Below are 18,390 nucleotides of genomic sequence, written 5' to 3'. Positions count from 1 at the left end.
ATTCTTACCCTTCATTTCAGTTTTTCATATCTTTCTCAAACTGCTTTTGGGATTAAATTTTCAAGTAAGTATACATTTTTGGTTCATCTGAAGTCCTGTCACTTGAGTGATATTCTTCAGTTTACATTCTGATAGTTCAGCATTTGTTAGTCATATCACTAATTCCACTAAGGGAAAAGATGAGTTTGAGGAACAAATTTTTTTATTTACTTCAACTCTTAACTCTTCTCCTTAATGGTTACCTTGAGTCACCAGCATGGTGGTTATGTTGCTGTTATAGACCTCTGTGTGTGTGTGTGATTTCACTAGGAATGTGCCCACTGTAGTATCTTGGCTAGGTACTACATCTTAAGATCCTTGTGATTAGAAAGTGACCAAAGGCTAGGCTTTGAAAGTCTTATTCTTAGTATATCTCCATCTGCTGTGCATATACGTTTATACAGACAAGATTTCCTGACTACATAATTGCAGCAGATGGTACCAGAAACCCATTCTCTGCCTCTGTGTCAGAAGAGGCTTCCATTTAGGTTGCAACATATAGCTCTATTGGATGTATAGCTTTAATCATAACTCTTAACATTGCCGCCTGCCAAGCATTTTTGTTAGTCCTGCTTGCAGGATCTGTGGTCAAGCATATCTTGTGATCTCTTTTTGTGGGAATTTTTTATTTTTTAGCGAGGCTGTGAGGTCTGTAATCATTTTTTTTTAAATTTGATTTCCTTTCATTTTCTTCTCCCTTTCTCATCAATCCTGCAACTGAGAGAGCTATTCTCCTATCATTGTGTAATTGTATTTACACTGATAATTATTGGGCACCTAGGCATCTCTTAACACACACCAATGCAGGTGTAGGTCAGTCTAACCTACTGAAAATCTGGTGAAAGGAACCTGAACAGGGTCAAAAGGGGAGGAAAGGAAGAAATTGGCTTGTAGTTTTATTTCTGATACTATCTGCTTCAGTTATGAAGCAGAGATTCTAAACAGCAGTGAGGACAGATTAATGAGGAGAATGAGGTAGAAGGAATTCCTAGGAGAATTTAAGAAAGATTTGGACAAAGAGAGTAAGGTAGCATGGAAGAATAATGTTCTTCCATCTATTGGAAAGGCAAAAAGGCTACTGCTAAAATTCTCTCTCATGCTACTTTTAACACATTTCCATGCCTGCCTCTTCATTGGCTTCCAGTTTCTTATCCCTTCCAATTCATCCACCATGTCCTTACCTTAAAGACACTATGCAGACTTATCTGTATTTCTCCAGACCATGCATAAGTGGCTTCCACACTTTTTCCTTCATTCTCTTTAATCATCTTTTTACTGCTCTCTTCATGTTTCTTTCATTGTCATTTTTAGGCCTTCATTCATACTATACCTATATTTGGCTGTCTTCTTCTGTTTGTGCTACAACTGCCTTCACTGTCCTCCAAACCCTTTATAAAATTAACATCTAATAGAAATTAGTTTTCCTTTGTTCTCTCTCCCTCTTACCTTAATTGTGTGCCACATCTTATTTTGTCTGTCTTAGAGTATTTCTTACTAGGTAAGGAACTCTGAATGTATAGTGCTATGTATGTAGGATCTGATTCTTAGTTGGTGTAAAATTGGTGAATTACACCAGCTAGATCTTTCCTTCTGTTAGACATTACATTAGTTTCCTGTGCACATTCAAATGATTGATCACAAATAAGCTGGCAGTCATTTTTTTGCTCATGCAGTTTTGATATATGCTGTCCACCATATCATCGTACTGTGTTATATAACGTTTGGTAATTTTAAAAAATGAAATTGAATAGGCTACTGTAAATTAATTCTCCACACACATTAAAAATGTACATTTTTAATAAGTTTCCTCTAGGTATTGGTGGTGATGCTATATCAACATTTCAACTTGGTTTTAATTAACTATGTCATTAGATGTACACCACCAACATAACTTCATCCATACTTTTTGTGACATTTGTACTTGTAGCCCATTCATCCTATGTATATTTTTGTTTATTTTCCCAGGATGATTGTCTCTTAAAGGTATGGTATCCAATGACTGGGTGGAAGTCATCTCTTCTACCACGGGAGAGTGAAGAAAAGAAAAAAAGCTCAGCACTTGTTCACTTTTCCTTTGTTTATTTGGCACATCCTCGAGCGGTGACAGGATTTTCATGGCGTAACACTAGCAAGTACATGCCCAGGTTAGAAAGTTCCTGTGAGGAATTTTGATCAAAATTTTCAAGCCTGGGTGCTTCAAATTAGACTCTTAAATAGGTATATGAATGAAAATAGCTTCATTTTCAGTGGTTTCTCATTCACTTTTTGGGCACATTTCTAAATTAGACCATGTCCATTATTGTACCTGCATCTATATTTAGGCACCTTAATTTTAAACATCCAAGTTTAAATTTTGGCCTTTTTCTTTGATAGTTTAAATATATTTATGTATTATACTGAAGATGTAATGCTTAAGGATGTGCACATATAATTTCAGCTTCTGTTTGTTACGATAGTTATTTAATTCAATCATCTAGTATTTTCCCTACTTCTTTTGAAACTAACACACATTTTCATTGAATTGTAGGTCTCCAATTCTGCAAATACTTATGTACATCTCACCTGTAATTTATTAAGATGTGACAAGACCTGAGTTCAAGTTACTGTGGTCTCTCTCTGCACTTTAAACTTGTGCGTAGTCCCATTGACTTCATTGGGACTACTTGTATGCTTCAAGATAAGCATGTGTATAAGTATTGGCAGGACTGGGGCATAGGTCACCCTTTAGCAACCTCTTACTACTATTTGAAAAGTATCAACTTTTCTATACATTTCAAATAGTAGCGAACCATGATTGTAGGTTTCCGACTGTTTAGACAACCACTGTCAGTCACAGAATTGCATACAAATGTAAGAAGATCTAATAAAGAGAGATGAAAAGCTGTCAGGCTAGCTCCTTAGTTGCATCAGTTGTGTGTGGGGGCAGGGGAGGAAGGGTGTTGCGAAGATGTGCAATATTAACGTCAAGCCACCTTTTGTTCTGCCAGTCCTGGACCACCTGGGCACCAAAAGGGCACAAAGTAGCCAGAGCTGAAGTCATGGTATTTTATAACCCTTATAAAATTATAAGAAACTATATATAGATTTTAAATGTAGATCTTAAATTACATTTCAAAATATTTTAGAATGAATTTCTTCACTTACTTTCTAGGACCTGAATTCAGGGCCCTAAATATTAAGTTGACATTGCAGCCAAGAGGGATGGGGAATATAGCTCCATGACTTGTTTTAGAGTGGTCACCATTAAAAAGGTTGCTTTTTTTTTTATGGTAACTACTGTATGTGTTAAAATGTTATCAACTATTACAGAGGGAGGATGGTATTTTGAAGGGTGAAGTTATGCAACCCTTATTACATTGGTGAATACTTACTCAAGCAAGAAGTCTGTTGACATCAGTAGTGCTATAAAATCTGATCTAAACTATAGTACATTGTTAAGTGTAGGAAGCACAAGTATAAATCTTTTCTTCAGGAAATGTTACTATGGCATTGGAAGGAAAATCCGTGTAAATTGTTGTTAATTAACTAACTCCTTTCTAAAGCAGACATGATAAATATAGTAGCTTAGGATTTCATTTTCACTCCTGTAGTGGTGCAATGTACATGCTCATACTTTACACAACCCAACAAACCAGTTAATTATAACTGTAACTATAAACTTGCTTACAGTCGTGTTCAGTTAATTCATCTGCATTAATGTTACTATCAGGTGCACTTTTGTTGGTAATCTATAATTTGCTGTTAGCTAGGATATTTAAATTGTTACCACTATTATAAACACGTTTCAGTTCCAAGAACCTTCCAAGAAGCAGAACATAGCTCCCTAACACTTGTATGTTTTTATATTTTCAGTTGTGTAACTGTACTTCGTTTAGTTACATGAGGTAACCCTGACGTGTTTATTTTCAGGGGGTCTGTCTGTAATGTGTTACTTACTTCATGCCATGATGGTATCTGTCGGCTGTGGGCAGAGACTTTATTACCAGAGGATAGTCTTCTGGGTGAGCAGATCTGTGAGACTAGCACTTCCAGCAGTAGCAGCAGCCTGTTGCATTCTGGAAGGCGAAAAGACAGAATACAGCATGCTCTAGAGGTACTGTTAAATATTTATGTTGCTAATTAATTTTTATTTCAGTAGTTAACATTTTGGGTATGTAAAATTTTTCAGGGATTTGGAAAACTGAAACCACATGCAGTCTAGCTTTTAGTATACAGTAGATCAGAATGTAACAGTCAGAGTTCTTTCACATACGCAGTTTACAACAGATAACTCAAGAAGAGAGACAATTTATATTTGTAGGCCTGAGAATAAAACTCTTAAGACTCAGATGAGAAATTGAATGAATCTGCTTCCTCCTCAGCTGAGTGTAGAGTTGTTAAGAGCAGATGATGTTAAATACTGCACAGTAATTAGTGGTTTCATTCTGGTTGGAGAATGAGATTACATAGTTGTGAAAACATCCATGGAAACCGAGCATTGAAACATTCTCTTGGATGCATGTAGGGAAAATATTATTTACCCCTTAATAAGGTTAAATAGTAGCATATAATTGAGATTTATTCTTTAAAAAATATAAAATTTCCAGCTCATTTGGTTTTCATTGCATTGCTTACTAAGAAGACAGTTTCAGTACTGGGGAGATTTTTCAGCTTTCTCCAGGTAAAATGTATGCCATGAATACAAACCTTTTCTTTTGGTCTCTACGTGATTTGGTTTGGTTAATGTCTTTAAAGGGCTGTTCTGCTTTGAAAAATGTTTTTGCAAAGATGGCATTGTGGCGTTTCAAGTCTCAGTGTTACCTGTATCAAATTTTTAGTTTAGAGGGAATAAACTACCAGTTTTGAAAACTCATCCTGGGCTATGAAAATCATACTGGGCTCTTCCCTTCTGGCATATCACCAGTAGCAAATATGTAGCAGGACAAATTATGCCCTCAGTTGAACTTTTAGAAGCCATTGTCTTTAAATTATGGTCTCAGTTATATTTGTGCAACTCCTGAAAGCTGAAGGATTTTATGAATTAATCAAGACAAGTGTGAAGATTATGTACAGTAATACAAAAATAATACAAATCCAAAGTGTGTTACAAAGTATGATGCCTCTGGAAGGTCATTGCCTCAAGGATCCATTATCACAGTGGTTCTCAACCAGTGGTACATGTATCCATAAGGTTACTCAGAGGTCTTCGAAGGGATACATCAACTCATCCAGAAGTTTTGCCTAGTTTTACAATAAGCTGCATAAAAAGCACTAGTGAAATAAGTAGAAACTATAAAATTTCATTCAGCCAATAACTTGTTTATACTATTCTATATTTTCAGCAGTTCTCAAACGGTGGGTTGCAACCCCAAAGAGGATTGTGAGTTCGTTTTAATGGGGTCACAAGGGCCAGCATTAGACTCGCTGGGGCCCAGAGCAGAAAGCTGAAGCCACGTGGGGGTGAAGTGCAAGTCCCACTGTGTGGGGCTGAAGCCAAAATCTGAGTTTTTAAGTGAGGTGAAACTTGGGGTACACAAGACAAATCAGACTCCTGAAAGGGGTACAGTAGTCTGAAAAGGATGAGATCCATTGCTTTATCAGACTAATAGCTGTGACAACTTTTGGAATGACAGCTGCTTTCATACTAAGACATGCTTACTCTGTTGGTAAACAAAAGTTGTTACTGCCCTGTCTCTATACAAATGCTGTCACAAAATACTTTTTTAACTGGAGCAGAGACTTGAAGGCTTTCAAATGTGGCTTTGATCAGAAAAAAAAAGTGCACAGTTTAACAACGTCAAACAATCTGCATGCAGGATCGTCACATCTTAGGTTTTAGGAAACCATAAAAGTTTTAGGATTTACATAGATATATTCTCATGAATCAACTTCACAATGCATTGTTTTCTTTTAGATTTGAATGTGATTTTTCTCTTTACTTCAGACACTTCACCACTTGAAAAATATGAGAAAAGGACAAAGAAGATCTTCAGTTCTTATTACCCACACAGATTTATTGCCTGATCAACAGGGCTCGCATGAAGTTCGTCATCATATTTCACATCATGCTAATACACTCTGTCACTTTCATATAGCAGCAAGCATCAACCCTACCACAGGTGAAAATACTCTTTTTTTTTTTTTTTTTTTTTTTTTTTTAAGATGCCCAATAATAATTTATCCAAAATGGAAATGGTAGGGAGATGGTGTTTGCGTAGTGTTCATGATTTGATCTGCTTTCTTGAGTACTGTCCAGAGCAAAGATGTCATTTCACTAGTCTCTAATCATCATAGAGTCTTGCAGGACAGACAGCACCTGAATTTCTAATGTAAAAACTAAACACTCTCCCCCCATCTTTTTTTTAAGGTTGAAAAACAAAACTTTTGGGTCATCTTTGTACATAATAAAGAACCAAAAAAAGGCACAAACTCAAGTTTGGTTTGTTCTTAGGTTTGGTGGGGAGGGTCCTTTGCAGATCTCTTAACATTTTAATAAGCAATAAGTTACACTTAGAGTATGTTCACACTGACACTGGAGTGTAATTTCCAGCTCAGGTAGATGTACGTTTGCTAATTGTGATCGAGCTAGTGTGCTAAAAATAGAAGTGTAGATACAGCCACATGGGTAGCAGGACAAGCTAGCCGCCCTGTGTACAATCCTGTCTGCAACCCTAGGTGCATACTTGGGGTGGCAAACCTGTCCTGCCGCCTGTGCACCCTTGGCTACACTGCTATGTTTAGCTCCCCTGTTCAATCAGATCTAGTGCAGGTATGTCTGCCCAAGCTGGGAATTTCACCTCCAGCTCCAGTGCAGATGAACCTTTAGGTATGATAATGATAGGTGCTTTGGGAGAAACATGCACAGAGGTTTAGGGACATGCCTGGGAGGCACTGTGGCCTATCGAGTTTGTCTTTAGCAGTGGAATAAAGTGACATTGGTTCTGGTCTTTAGGTCTGATACTTCAATTTACTATAGTTTTTGAGCACTTCTGAAGATAGCCATGACCACACACAAACGCAGCCTAACATAGGTACCCATGGAACATGTGCATCCTCAGTGGTGTACATTGAATGAGAGAGTTCTGAACAAGTCTTTAGCCAGCCACGACTCCCTCCTTCCATCTGGTGATACGTCTTATCCTATTTGAAAATTTGTAAAATAGGAGTCTCTAACTACACACAATTTTAAAAATAAAGCATTAACAAAACCCCATGAACTTCCCAAAACAAGCTTTTTTTAATTAAAGAAGTTGTTAACTAATAGCAATGTAGTCATTTATCATATTTACAAAACCGTAGCACTTAAAGGATATAAATAGCTAAGGCCATAAATTATACACTGTCCACATAATAAACAAAGAGATTGTTCTTGTCAAGTGTAAAGAAATGCATATTTAATCTCAACCACAACAACCTTTACTCTGACCCAAAATACAGTATATTCTTACACCCATAATCTCAAACTATAAATACAAAACAAAAGCATTTTGAAAAAGAAATTATAAAAGTTAATGTAGCACATTGAGTCTCAAATGCAAGTCAGCAATATATGTATAATTTTACCAATTAATATTATATGCTTTTTTACTAAACTACACATACAGCATTATTCCATTAATTTCAGAGAGCACATAAGTATGATACTGAAAAATTGTCAGTTGATAAATATATTAACTGAATATTTTCCATTTGACGGTATCCCTAAAAGAAACATGTAGATATGAAAACAAAATAACAAAAATACGTTTTAAGAATAATTGATCAGAGTTAGGGCTATGTTATGATTAATATTTGGTAAGAATGTTTGTGTGCAGCATAAGATTTATTACATTTGTCTTTAAATGGTTAGGTTTTGTGAATAATTTTATACATAACTCCAATGTTTTTCATGTAGAGAACCTTAACTTTTGTTATTGCAACTGGTTTTTGTTTATGGAATGAAGCTAATTTTCATTCTTCAGCTTATAACAACCCATTTCCATTAGTATCTGTAAATTATCTGCTGTCTTGTGTGTATAACTTGTTTTAGCTTACAGGTGTAAATTTATAAAGTTCTGTATTTTAGATAGCTAATTTACATTTACTTATGTTGTGGTTTTGGTGGGGATTTTTTAAATTAAATTTTATTTCCACAGATATTCCGTCAGTGTTAGCTGGGACAGCTTTTAATGTAGACGAAGGAAATGGAGGCTTTGTGGTTCATTGGCTGAATAATAAAGAATTTAATTTTACATCCTCAATTGAAGTATTTCTGCAGCAGTTAAGAAAACTTGCTGAACAACAACCAGAACAAGATGCTGTTGATGCTGATGGTGAAGAGGAGGACGAGGAAATGGAGGAGAAAGAGAGAGGCTTACATATGAAACTAGATCATGGTTGGTAATCCAGGTTATTTTATAATGTCTACATTAGAATTACTCTGGCAAACATAGTGCATATATGATGTCACACATCACAAATATAGGCATTTATAGTTTAGGTTTCATGTGCTGTAGCTGCAACCACTAGTGGGCACAATAATCTCTTGCATGAAAGGTTTAACAGTCTCTCTTTCAGAAGGTTGCGAAGACTCCATTTTTTATAGATTATAATGAAAAACCTAGATTTTATATTAAGAGATTTATACTGAACATTATTGTATGTCTGTTTGCATATCAGTGGTTGATTATTCTCTTACATCCATTTAGATTCTCACTGAGAAAATTATATATTTAACTTCAAATATGCATTTTCCAGCTTTAAAATGTCTGCTTGTTATTAATGTATATTAATCTCTTTCCTTAGCCTAGAGAGAGTGGCATTTACAAACAATAATAAAAGGTTGCTAATTTTGGATCATTCCTTTTACTATATGCAAAAGAGAAGATAAGTACAAATTATAGCCAAATGTGAGCAAGCAAAATGGAAGTAAGTTGGTAATGGTAACCAAGGGTATGTCTACACTACAGGATTATTTCCGATTTTACAGAAACCGTTTTTTAAAAGAGATTGTATAAAGTCGAGTGCACGCGGCCACACTAAGCATATTAATTCGGCAGTGTGCGTCCATGTACCGAGGCTAGTGTTGATTTCCAGAGTGTTGCACTGTGGGTAGCTATCCCATAGCTATCCCATAGTTCCCGCAGTCTCCCTCGCCCCTTGGAATTCTGGGTTGAGATCCCAGTGTCTGATGGGGCAAAAAACATTGTCGCGGGTGGTTCTGGGTACAGCCTCACCCCTCCCTCCGTGAAAGCAGCAGACAAACATTTCACGCCTTTTTTCCTGGGTGAACTGTGCAAACACCATAGCACAACAAGCATGGACCCTGCTCAGCTCAAGACAGCAATCATGGACGTTGTAAACACCTCCATGCATTATCGTGCAGTCTATGCTGAACTGGGACCTGCAAAACCAGGCGAGGAGGAGGCGGCTATGGCAGCGCAGCGACGGGAGTGATGAGGACATGGACACAGAATTCTCTCAAACCGCGGCCCCTGCGCTTTGGAGATCCTGATGGTATTGGGGCAGGTTCTAGCCATTGAACGCCGATTTTTGGCCCGGGAAACAAGCACAGACTGGTGGGACCGCATAGTTTTGCAGATTTGGGATGATTCCCAGTGGCTGCGAAACTTTCGCATGCATTAAGGGCACTTTCGTGGAACTTTGTGACTTGCTCTCCCCTGCCCTAAAACGCCAGAATACCAAGATGAGAGTAGCCCTCACAGTTGAGAAGCGAGTGGCAATAGCCCTCTGGAAGCTTGCAATGCCAGACAGCTACCGATCAGTCGGGAATCAATTTGAAGTGGGAAAATCTACTGTGGGGGCTGCTGTGATGCAAGTAGCCAAAGTGATCATTAAGCTGCTGCTACGAAAGATAGTGACTCTGGGAAATGTGCAGGTCATAGTGGATGGCTTTGCTGCAATGGAATTCCCTAACTGTGGTGGGGCGATAGATGGAACCCATATCCCTGTCTTGGCACCGGAGCACCAGGGGACCCAGTACATAAACCGCAAAGGGTACTTTTCCCTGGTGCTGCAAGCACTGGTGGATCGCAAGGGACATTTCACGAACATCCACATTGGATGGCTGGGAAGCGTTCATGACGCTCGCGTCTTCAGGAACACTACTCTGTTTAAATGGCTGCAGCAAGGGAATTACTTCCCAGAGCAGAGAATAAGAGTTGGGGATGTTGAAATGCCTGTCGTTGTCCTGGGGGACCCAGCCTACCCCTTGATGCCATGGCTCATGAAGCCATACACAGGCAGCATGGACAGTAGTCAGGAGTTGTTCAACTACAGGCTGAGCAAGTGCAGAATGGTGGTAGACTGTGCATCTGGCCGTTTAAAGGCCCACTGGCGCACATTACTGACTCGCTCAGACCTCAGCCAAACGAATGTCCCCTTTATTATTGCTGCTTGCTATGTGCTCCCCAGTCTCTGTGAGAGTAAGGGGGAGACCTTTATGGCGGGGTGGGAGGCTGAGGCAAATCACCTGGCCGCTGATTACGCGCAGCCAGACACCAGGGCGATTAGAAGAGCACACCAGGAAGCGGTGTGCATCAGAGAAGCTTTGAAAACCAGTTTCATCACTGGCCAGGGTACAGTGTGATTGTTGTGTTTGTTTCTCCCTGATGAACCCCTCCCCCGCCCCTTGATTGACTCATTCCCTGTAAACCACCTACCCTCCCCCTTTGATTACAGCTTGCTTAAGGAAATAAAGTCACTCTCTTTTAAAAACCATGTATTCTCTATTACTTAATTTTAAAAAGAGGAAGAGAACTGACAAGGTAGCCTGAGTGTGGTTTGGGAGGAGGATAGGAGGGAAGGAAAAGCTCACTAAAAAAATTTCAAAATAATGACAGCCTTTTGGTTGGGCTGTCCACTGGGGTGGAGAGGGCGGATGCACGAAGCCTTCCCCCACGCGTTCTTACATCTCTGGGTGAGGAGGATATGGAACATGGTGATGGGTGAGGATGGTTACACAGGGGGTGCAGCGGCACTTTGTGATCCTGCTGCTGTTCCTGAAGCTCCACCAGACGCTGGAGCATGTCAGTTTGATCACGCAGCAGCCCCAGCGTTGCGTCATGCCTCCTCTGATCTTCTTGCCACCACCTCTCATCTCAAGCGTCCCTCCTGTCCTCATGTTCACTGGCATCTTTCCTGTAATTTGATACCACGTCCTTCCACTCATTCAGATGAGCTCTTTCATTGCGGGTCACTTCCATGATTTCCAAGAACATTTCATCTCGCGTCTTTTTTTTCCACCGCCTTCGGGATGGAGTAAAGAAGCTTGAAAAATTTCCAGCTGCATGAGGGAGGGAAAAAGGGAGAGAAATATTTTAAAAGATACATTTTACAGAACAATGCTTATACTCTTTCACGGTGAACAACATTATTCACCTTACATAGCACATGTGATTTCACTACAAGGTCACATTATGCATCTTAATGTTGAGTGCCTGCGGCTCTGGTGTTACAGATCACGGACACAGGTCCGGGCAGCAGAATTCAGCTTGCATGCGTCCATGGTAAGCCATTGTCTTTCAGCTTCTGCAGCCTTCGTATACACAGTGCCCTCCTTTCCCAAATACCAAGTAAAGCCCGTTCAGTGCTGCTTCTTTCCTGTTAATATGCAGCAGCAGAAACCACCCCCCCATCCAATTCTTTGGGATGATCGCTTTACCCCTCCCCCCACCGCTAGCCAAATGCTTTACCCCTCCCCCCACCTGCTAGCCAAACGCGAAAAAGCTCAGCGCCAATCACGCCCCCCTTTCCCCCTGCTTGGCTAAATGCAGGGAAGGATTTCTTTTAAGCCACAGGCAAACAGCCCAACCATCTCTGTCCCCTTAATTAAATTCCTGAATTTCAACTAGGTTACCATGAACGATATCACTCTCCTGAGGATGACACAGCGAGATAAAGAACGGATGTTGCTTGAATGCTAGCAAACACCAGAACCATACGCAGCTAGGCTTTGTCATGCAATGATACCAGATTACTTGCTACATGCATGGCGTGGTCAAGTGTCCTACCATGGAGGACGGAATAAGGCTGCCCTGCCGAGAAACCTTCTGCAAAGGCTTTTGGGGTACCTCCAGGAGAGCTTCATGGAGATGTCCCTGAGGGATTTCCGCTCCATCACCAGACATGTTAACAGACTTTTCCAATAACTGTACTGGCCGCGAATGCATCCCAAGTCCTCAGGGCAAATTAATCATTAAACGCTTGGTTTTAAACTATGTTTTATATTTTCAAAAGGTACAATCACCAGAGGTCCCTACCATGGCTTCATTGTGTGGGATAGTGGCTTGGGAGGGTAATTCCGTCAGGGTGAGAAAAAGCTCCTGGCTGTTGGGGAGAATGGAGTGCTGTGTGGTCTCTGCAAGCTCGGCCTCCTCTTCCTCCTCCTCATCTTCCCCATCCGCAGAATCCTCAGCCATGGCTGAGATTACCACCCCCACCTTGGAATCCACAGATGGGGGTGGGGTACTGGTGGCGGACCCCCCTAGAATTGCATACAGCTCAGCATAGAAGCAGCATATTTTCGACCCTGCCCCAGACCTTCCGTTTGCTTCTTTGGTTTTCTGGTAGGCTTGTCTGAGCTTCTTAACTTTCACACGGCACTGTACTGAGTCCCTGGTATGACCTCTCTGCATCATGGCCTTGGAAATGTTTTCAAATGTTTTTTCATTTCGTCTTTTGGAACGGAGTTCTGTTAGCACGGAATCGTCTCCCCATACAGTGATCAGATCCAGTATCTCCCGTGCGGTCCATGCTGGAGCTCTTTTTCAATTCTCAGGAGACTGCATTGTTACCTGTGCTGATGAGCTCTGCGTGGTCACCTGTGCTGGTGAGCTCTCCATGCTGGCCAAACAGGAAATGAAATTCAAGAGTTCGCAGGGTTTTTCCTGTCTACCTGGCCAGTGCATCCGAGTTCAGATGGATTTCCAGAGCAGTCACAATGGTGCAATGTGGGATACCACTTGGAGGCCAATACTGTCGATTTGCAGCCACGCTAACCCTAATCCGACATGGCAATACCAATTTCAGTGCTACTCCTCTCGTCTGGGAGGAGTACAGAAATCGGTTTAAAGAGCCCTTTACATCGATATAAAGGGCCTCGTTGTGTGGACGGGTGCAGGGTTAAATTGGTTTAACGCTGCTAAAATCGGTTTGAACGCATAGTGTAGATCAGGCCTAAGATATGAAATGGACTGCTTCACATTGTGTCATTAGGGCCATCCCATCTAGTTTCTCAGAATCTCAGCTTTCATAAATAAAATACTAAGGCTATCCCCCATATAGTTGTGAAGACAATCTTGAAAATGTGAAGTAAGGGCAGTGCAGCAATGTCTGCCTGAGTATGCAGATGCACACACCCTGTAAGAGTATCTCTGGGAGGTGTGAACTGACCCATGTTAACACCACTGGCGTTAACTCCGATGCCCAGTGGTATTTCATATCTTAATATTGTTCCTTGTTCCACCACTGATGTAATGGCACAAGATATGTGGAATGTTTTATGATAAATGGATACTCAGACTACTTAAGGGACAATTATACAAAGCCATGGCAACATGAATCAGAGAGGTGGGCAGCCAAAGAGAGGCACTTGAGAAAACCTGAAACCATGGAAATGAGATGTTTGAGGGCAGTGAAGGGGTGATGTTGCTGGACCAAATGCAGAATGATGTTATAAGAAGTGAGACAAAGGTTTGTGGTATAAGAGAGAAGCTGCAAGATAGGAAGCTGAGATGGTTTAGATGTGTGAATGATGAACAAAGGGAATTCTGTACAGGAGGCAATTGAGATTTAAGTTTGTGGTCAGAGAAGGACAGCTAACAAAATAGTGGATAGACTGTGTACAGCAGGATGGAGTGGATATGGAGTGAGCGTTGGACTAGGAGCAAGAAAAGGACTGATCTGGTGACCTAACCCCAATTAGCTTGGAAAAGGGGAAAAAGAAGGTGGTTTCACCGTTGTCAGAGAGGAGAGGGACAAGCATATTATGAATTTCTGCCTAATGTTCTGAAAGTAACATTTCATTTTGCTGCCATGAATGGATGATGCTTGAGAACACCACCACTTCTTCCCCTCATGGAGCTAAAAAGCCAGCTAGGAAAGGAACAAAGCCCAGCGGTACATCTGAACCCCACCGAGAGGGAGCGTCATCAACCTACCATTCCAGAGCACCCCCTTGTTACATTGGATGGCATTTCAGCAACTCTCTCGCCATCTTCTTCAAGACTTCAGCAGTTGGGTACCAGGGTGACTGGGCCCTCCAGCCATGCCACACTATAGTTATACCCTTTTGGGGGTTTCAGTGTCCAAAACAAATAGTGTCCAACAAAATAATGGCAATCAGCACAACATCTTACACCCCTCCTAGACTCCTCTTCAGTTTCTTCTCTTCCAGAACAGTAGTGGCTCACAGGGCTTTTCCTGGAGTCCTTCAGCAAAATTAAAACAAACGAACAACAAAATGAAATGGACATACAATGTAAGCAACCTCTGCCCCTCCCAGTTAAACTTTTAGTCAGTTTTCAGCCATGTCTATATGTATAGTAGCGTAGCTGTACTTATACATCTGTGCAGCTGCAGTGTGTGTGGTGTAGACACACTCTATGCTGACGGGAGAATGAACTCTGCGAGTGGCAAAAGCTACATCGGTGGGAGAAGGTCTCCTGCCAGCATAGCGCTATGCACACAAGTGCTTATATCAGCATAATTTATGTCCCTCGGGGGTGGTTTATTCCCACCCCTGACGGACACAAATTATGCTGGCATAAACTGGAGTGTAGACATAGCCTTAGGTTCTCCTCAGTTCTCTGTCCTTCTGCAAAACACCAACCAACAGGGCTCCCTCCCAGGCATCTTGAGCCTTTTTCAAGGCCTACCACAGGACCTAACTCTGTTCCTTAGCTTGTCTCACAGTTCTTCCTCTGCCTGGTTTCTGTCAGGCCCTTCCTGCAGAGAGGGGACTCCAAACCATATCTCTCCTAAATTCTCCCTTCCACCCAAATTGCACTGAACTCCTTCCTTTTAATTACTCCCTGAGCCTGGCACAGCTGTTAGGTGTAACAAGGTGGGGCTAATAAGCTCTCAGGCTTCAATTAACACTCTTTGTCCAATTTGGGGTTGATACACCCCATCACATGGAGCCAATTCTGTCAGACCCAGCAGTGCATGCAGACCACACATCCCATTCAGACCAACCCCCTCAAAGCTGCGAGAGTCAGTTGACTTCTTGGCTCTTCCATTTGCTGGAGGCCATATGCAGGCTCAGACATACATCAGTTATACACCGTTCACTTTTCCAGCTATTCTTTGCAACCATGAAGGCTTGAAACATTTAAAAAAAACAAACACTGCAATTCTGATGGCATCACATGACTCAGCTAGCTGGGACCCTATGCAGATGACCTGGGTTGTAATATGGCCCTGTCTCTGGATGCATTTTTGAACCTCTCTGAGGGGAAGCAAAGCCTGAGGAGCCTAGCAGAGAAGGCATGGCCATATTTTGAGTATCCGCACAATCTATTGTGAGAAGTATCTCATGTGGGCATCAGTGCTGCGTCTACGCTACCCCAAATTAGACCCAGGAAGATCGATTTTAGCGCTACTCCCCTTGTCGGGGAGAAGTACAGCGGTAGGTTTTAAGGGCCCTTTAGGTCGGTGGAACGGGGTTGGTTGTGTAGACGCATTCAATATAAAATTGACCTAACGCGGCTCATTTCGACCTAACCTCGTAGTGTAGACCAGGCCTAAGACTGCAGCAGGAGACCGGCTAAAGGTGGAAGGCTGCGGTGAAGACCCTATATTCCAACATGGAATAGAGGCATGAGAGAGAGGTTGAGATTCAAAAAATTAAACTACCTAAATGGTGTCACTCTTCTGGGTCTGTTAATGCTAGTGCTACAACATGTTTTATGCACATTAAGGTTGGACTCTAAATTTCTCTTAATTTTTCTTTTTTCTTAACTTTGCCTTTTCAAAATTTGTTAGTTTCAGTGGAAATATTTTTTCATTGGTTGTGGGGGGCAGAGTGAGGGGAGAGATGGTAAAGTTGATATTTCCTAACATTTACCAATTAAAGTCTTTAGACTTCTTATGCTTTTTATCACTATTCCAAATGAATGAAGGCTGCACTGTTCATCTGTGCTGTAGTTAACTTAGACACATAATAAGAAAGTGTATTTGGTCAGGTGCACTGTGAATTAAGGAAGGAGCCATTATTAGTTTGGTCAGCACCTTTAATTTAGTTGTCTGGTGCTACTTCCATTTATTTAAAATTTCAAAAAAAGTATCTCTTTTTAGCTGCACAAGCTAAAGGAGGAAAATCACCTGGGAAACTCTAAAACCAAAAATCTTTATTTCAAAAACCAAGTAAGGTTAATTTGTGACAGCAGCCTGACCTATCACGTCATTTATAAAACCCAGGTGCTTACACGCAAGGAAATAAGTAGTTAAGGGCATCACAATTCTTACTATATGCACACAGTACCTTTTCCCTATCAACGGTAAAATACCGCACATCTCATCACAATCACCTTATCTGAAGGGATCATATTAATTTGGGACCTCTGTGTGTGGGGGTTTTGTAGATGATGATTTTTCATTAATGCCTAGCAAACTCAATCATAAACCCATTACCCTGTTGTGCTAGACATTGTACAAACAAAGAACAAAAAGACAGTTTCTACCTCCCAAAAGGCATTCAGTGTGATAAACATTGTTATTTAGCACCTTAGTTGATTTTTTTAAATAAAGTTTTTTGTTTTGTTTATAAATTATGGCAAGGAAGTTTCTGCTGTAGTATAAGGTAGTTTTGTGTTTATCTGTTTCAGAATTATCTATAGATAGAGAATCTGAGACAGGAACAGGTACAGGCTCTTCAGAACATGAAGATGGAGGCAGAGAGGGGAGCCCCAAAACATCTCCATCAGCCAGCCTGTGTATGGCACTTCCTACAGTTCTGTTAGATCGGAAAATTGAAATGCTTCTTACTGAATGGAATAGGAATCCAGACATGCTTTTTACTATCCACCCCATTGATGGTACCTTTTTAGTGTGGCATGTGAAATATTTGGATGAGTACAATCCAGGAGTCTTTAGACAAGTTCAGGTACAGTACTGGAAAACTTAATTATTTCTTATTTTAACAGATATTCACAGTACACTTGTTATTGAAACGTATGTAAATATTCATTTAATCTTTAAACAAATGTAATCTAAAACAAAACACATTAATGTTTATGGTGGGCTTGAGTTTAAAATGTTATATTTTAACTAAACTTTTCATTATTTTGTGCTTTTTTTTTTTTTAGGTTTCATTTTCTTCTCGGATTCCTGTTGCATTTCCATCAGGAGATGCCAGCTCTCTTAGTAAAAACATTATGATGTATGCTTGCACTACCTCTACAAAAGATGGCAGTAGCGCTGTGCATCAGAAGACAACTAACATTCCAGATAGCACTCTAGGAATTAATGGACCAAGCTCTTCCCAGGGTAGCCCAAATGTGAATATATTGGCTCCTATCGTAATGATGGTTTCCAAACATATAGATGGATCCCTAAACCAGTGGGCAGTTACTTTTGCTGATAAATCTGCTTTTACCACTGTGCTTACTGTATCACATAAATTTAGGTACTGTGGTCACCGATTTCATCTCAATGACCTGGCTTGCCATTCTGTTTTACCTTTGTTATTAACATCTTCTCATCATAATGCTCTGTTAACTCCCGAATCAGATCATCCACGGGACTGTGATAGATTAAGCAAACTAATGGATCCTATTAAACATTTAAAAGGTTCTTCTAGGCAACATCTGAGAAATGCAGCAACTTGTACATTCCATGACCCAAATGCAATCTACAGTGAGCTGATTCTGTGGCGTGTAGACCCCATTGGACCTTTGTCATACACTGGAGGAGTATCTGAATTGGCTCGAATTAACTCACTTCACATCTCTGCCTTCTCTAACGTGGCCTGGCTTCCAACTCTTATTCCCAGCTATTGTCTTGGTGAGAGTGTTGTACCTTTTTTTTTTTTTTTTTTTACATAACAATGAAATGTAATCTGTTTGAACCAAATATTTATAATTTATTTTAGTAGTGTATACTAATTATTACATTATTCTAGGCATTATCTGTTTCATTATACATTATATAATTTCATTATCTTTCCTTGTTTTTTTTTTCAAGAAACTCCCATTGCTTTGAACACATCATTAAAGTAAAACACATTTTTTTGGTTAATTGATTGACTTGTGTTATCGAAGCATACCTTGTACTAAAATAGGAAACTTAAAATGTTGTATAGATAGTAACACATTGTTAGAACAGTTGATGTAATATCTCCCACTGTCGTTTGGAAAAAGGTTATCTTTATTG

General features: G+C 40.3%; 1 protein-coding gene across 8 annotated transcripts in view; it reads left to right on the top strand.

Moving 5' to 3' along the window:
- Positions 1-18,390, top strand: part of DMXL2 (Dmx like 2) — a 153,260-nt gene that overhangs the window by 31,491 nt on the left and 103,379 nt on the right. For 7 of the 8 annotated variants that reach the window (XR_007776179.1, XR_007776180.1, XM_050966857.1 and 4 more), the window contains exons 7-12: positions 2,005-2,183; positions 3,949-4,132; positions 5,963-6,137; positions 8,154-8,393; positions 16,845-17,122; positions 17,325-18,021. Coding sequence is in view for 6 of the 8 variants with exons in the window: in XM_050966857.1 (XP_050822814.1) it covers positions 2,005-2,183; positions 3,949-4,132; positions 5,963-6,137; positions 8,154-8,393; positions 16,845-17,122; positions 17,325-18,021 (1,753 nt within the window). In the remaining 2 variants the exon portion in view is untranslated. Of the gene's footprint in view, positions 1-2,004; positions 2,184-3,948; positions 4,133-5,962; positions 6,138-8,153; positions 8,394-16,844; positions 17,123-17,324; positions 18,022-18,390 lie in introns of those variants that run through there. The other variant, XM_050966861.1, reaches the window with a different exon arrangement.

This window comes from Gopherus flavomarginatus, chromosome 9 (assembly GCF_025201925.1).
Source record: "Gopherus flavomarginatus isolate rGopFla2 chromosome 9, rGopFla2.mat.asm, whole genome shotgun sequence".
NCBI lineage: Eukaryota > Metazoa > Chordata > Testudines > Testudinidae > Gopherus > Gopherus flavomarginatus.
The sequence above is the reverse complement of the archived record's forward strand: the minus strand, read 5'-3'. Positions and strand labels throughout refer to the sequence as shown.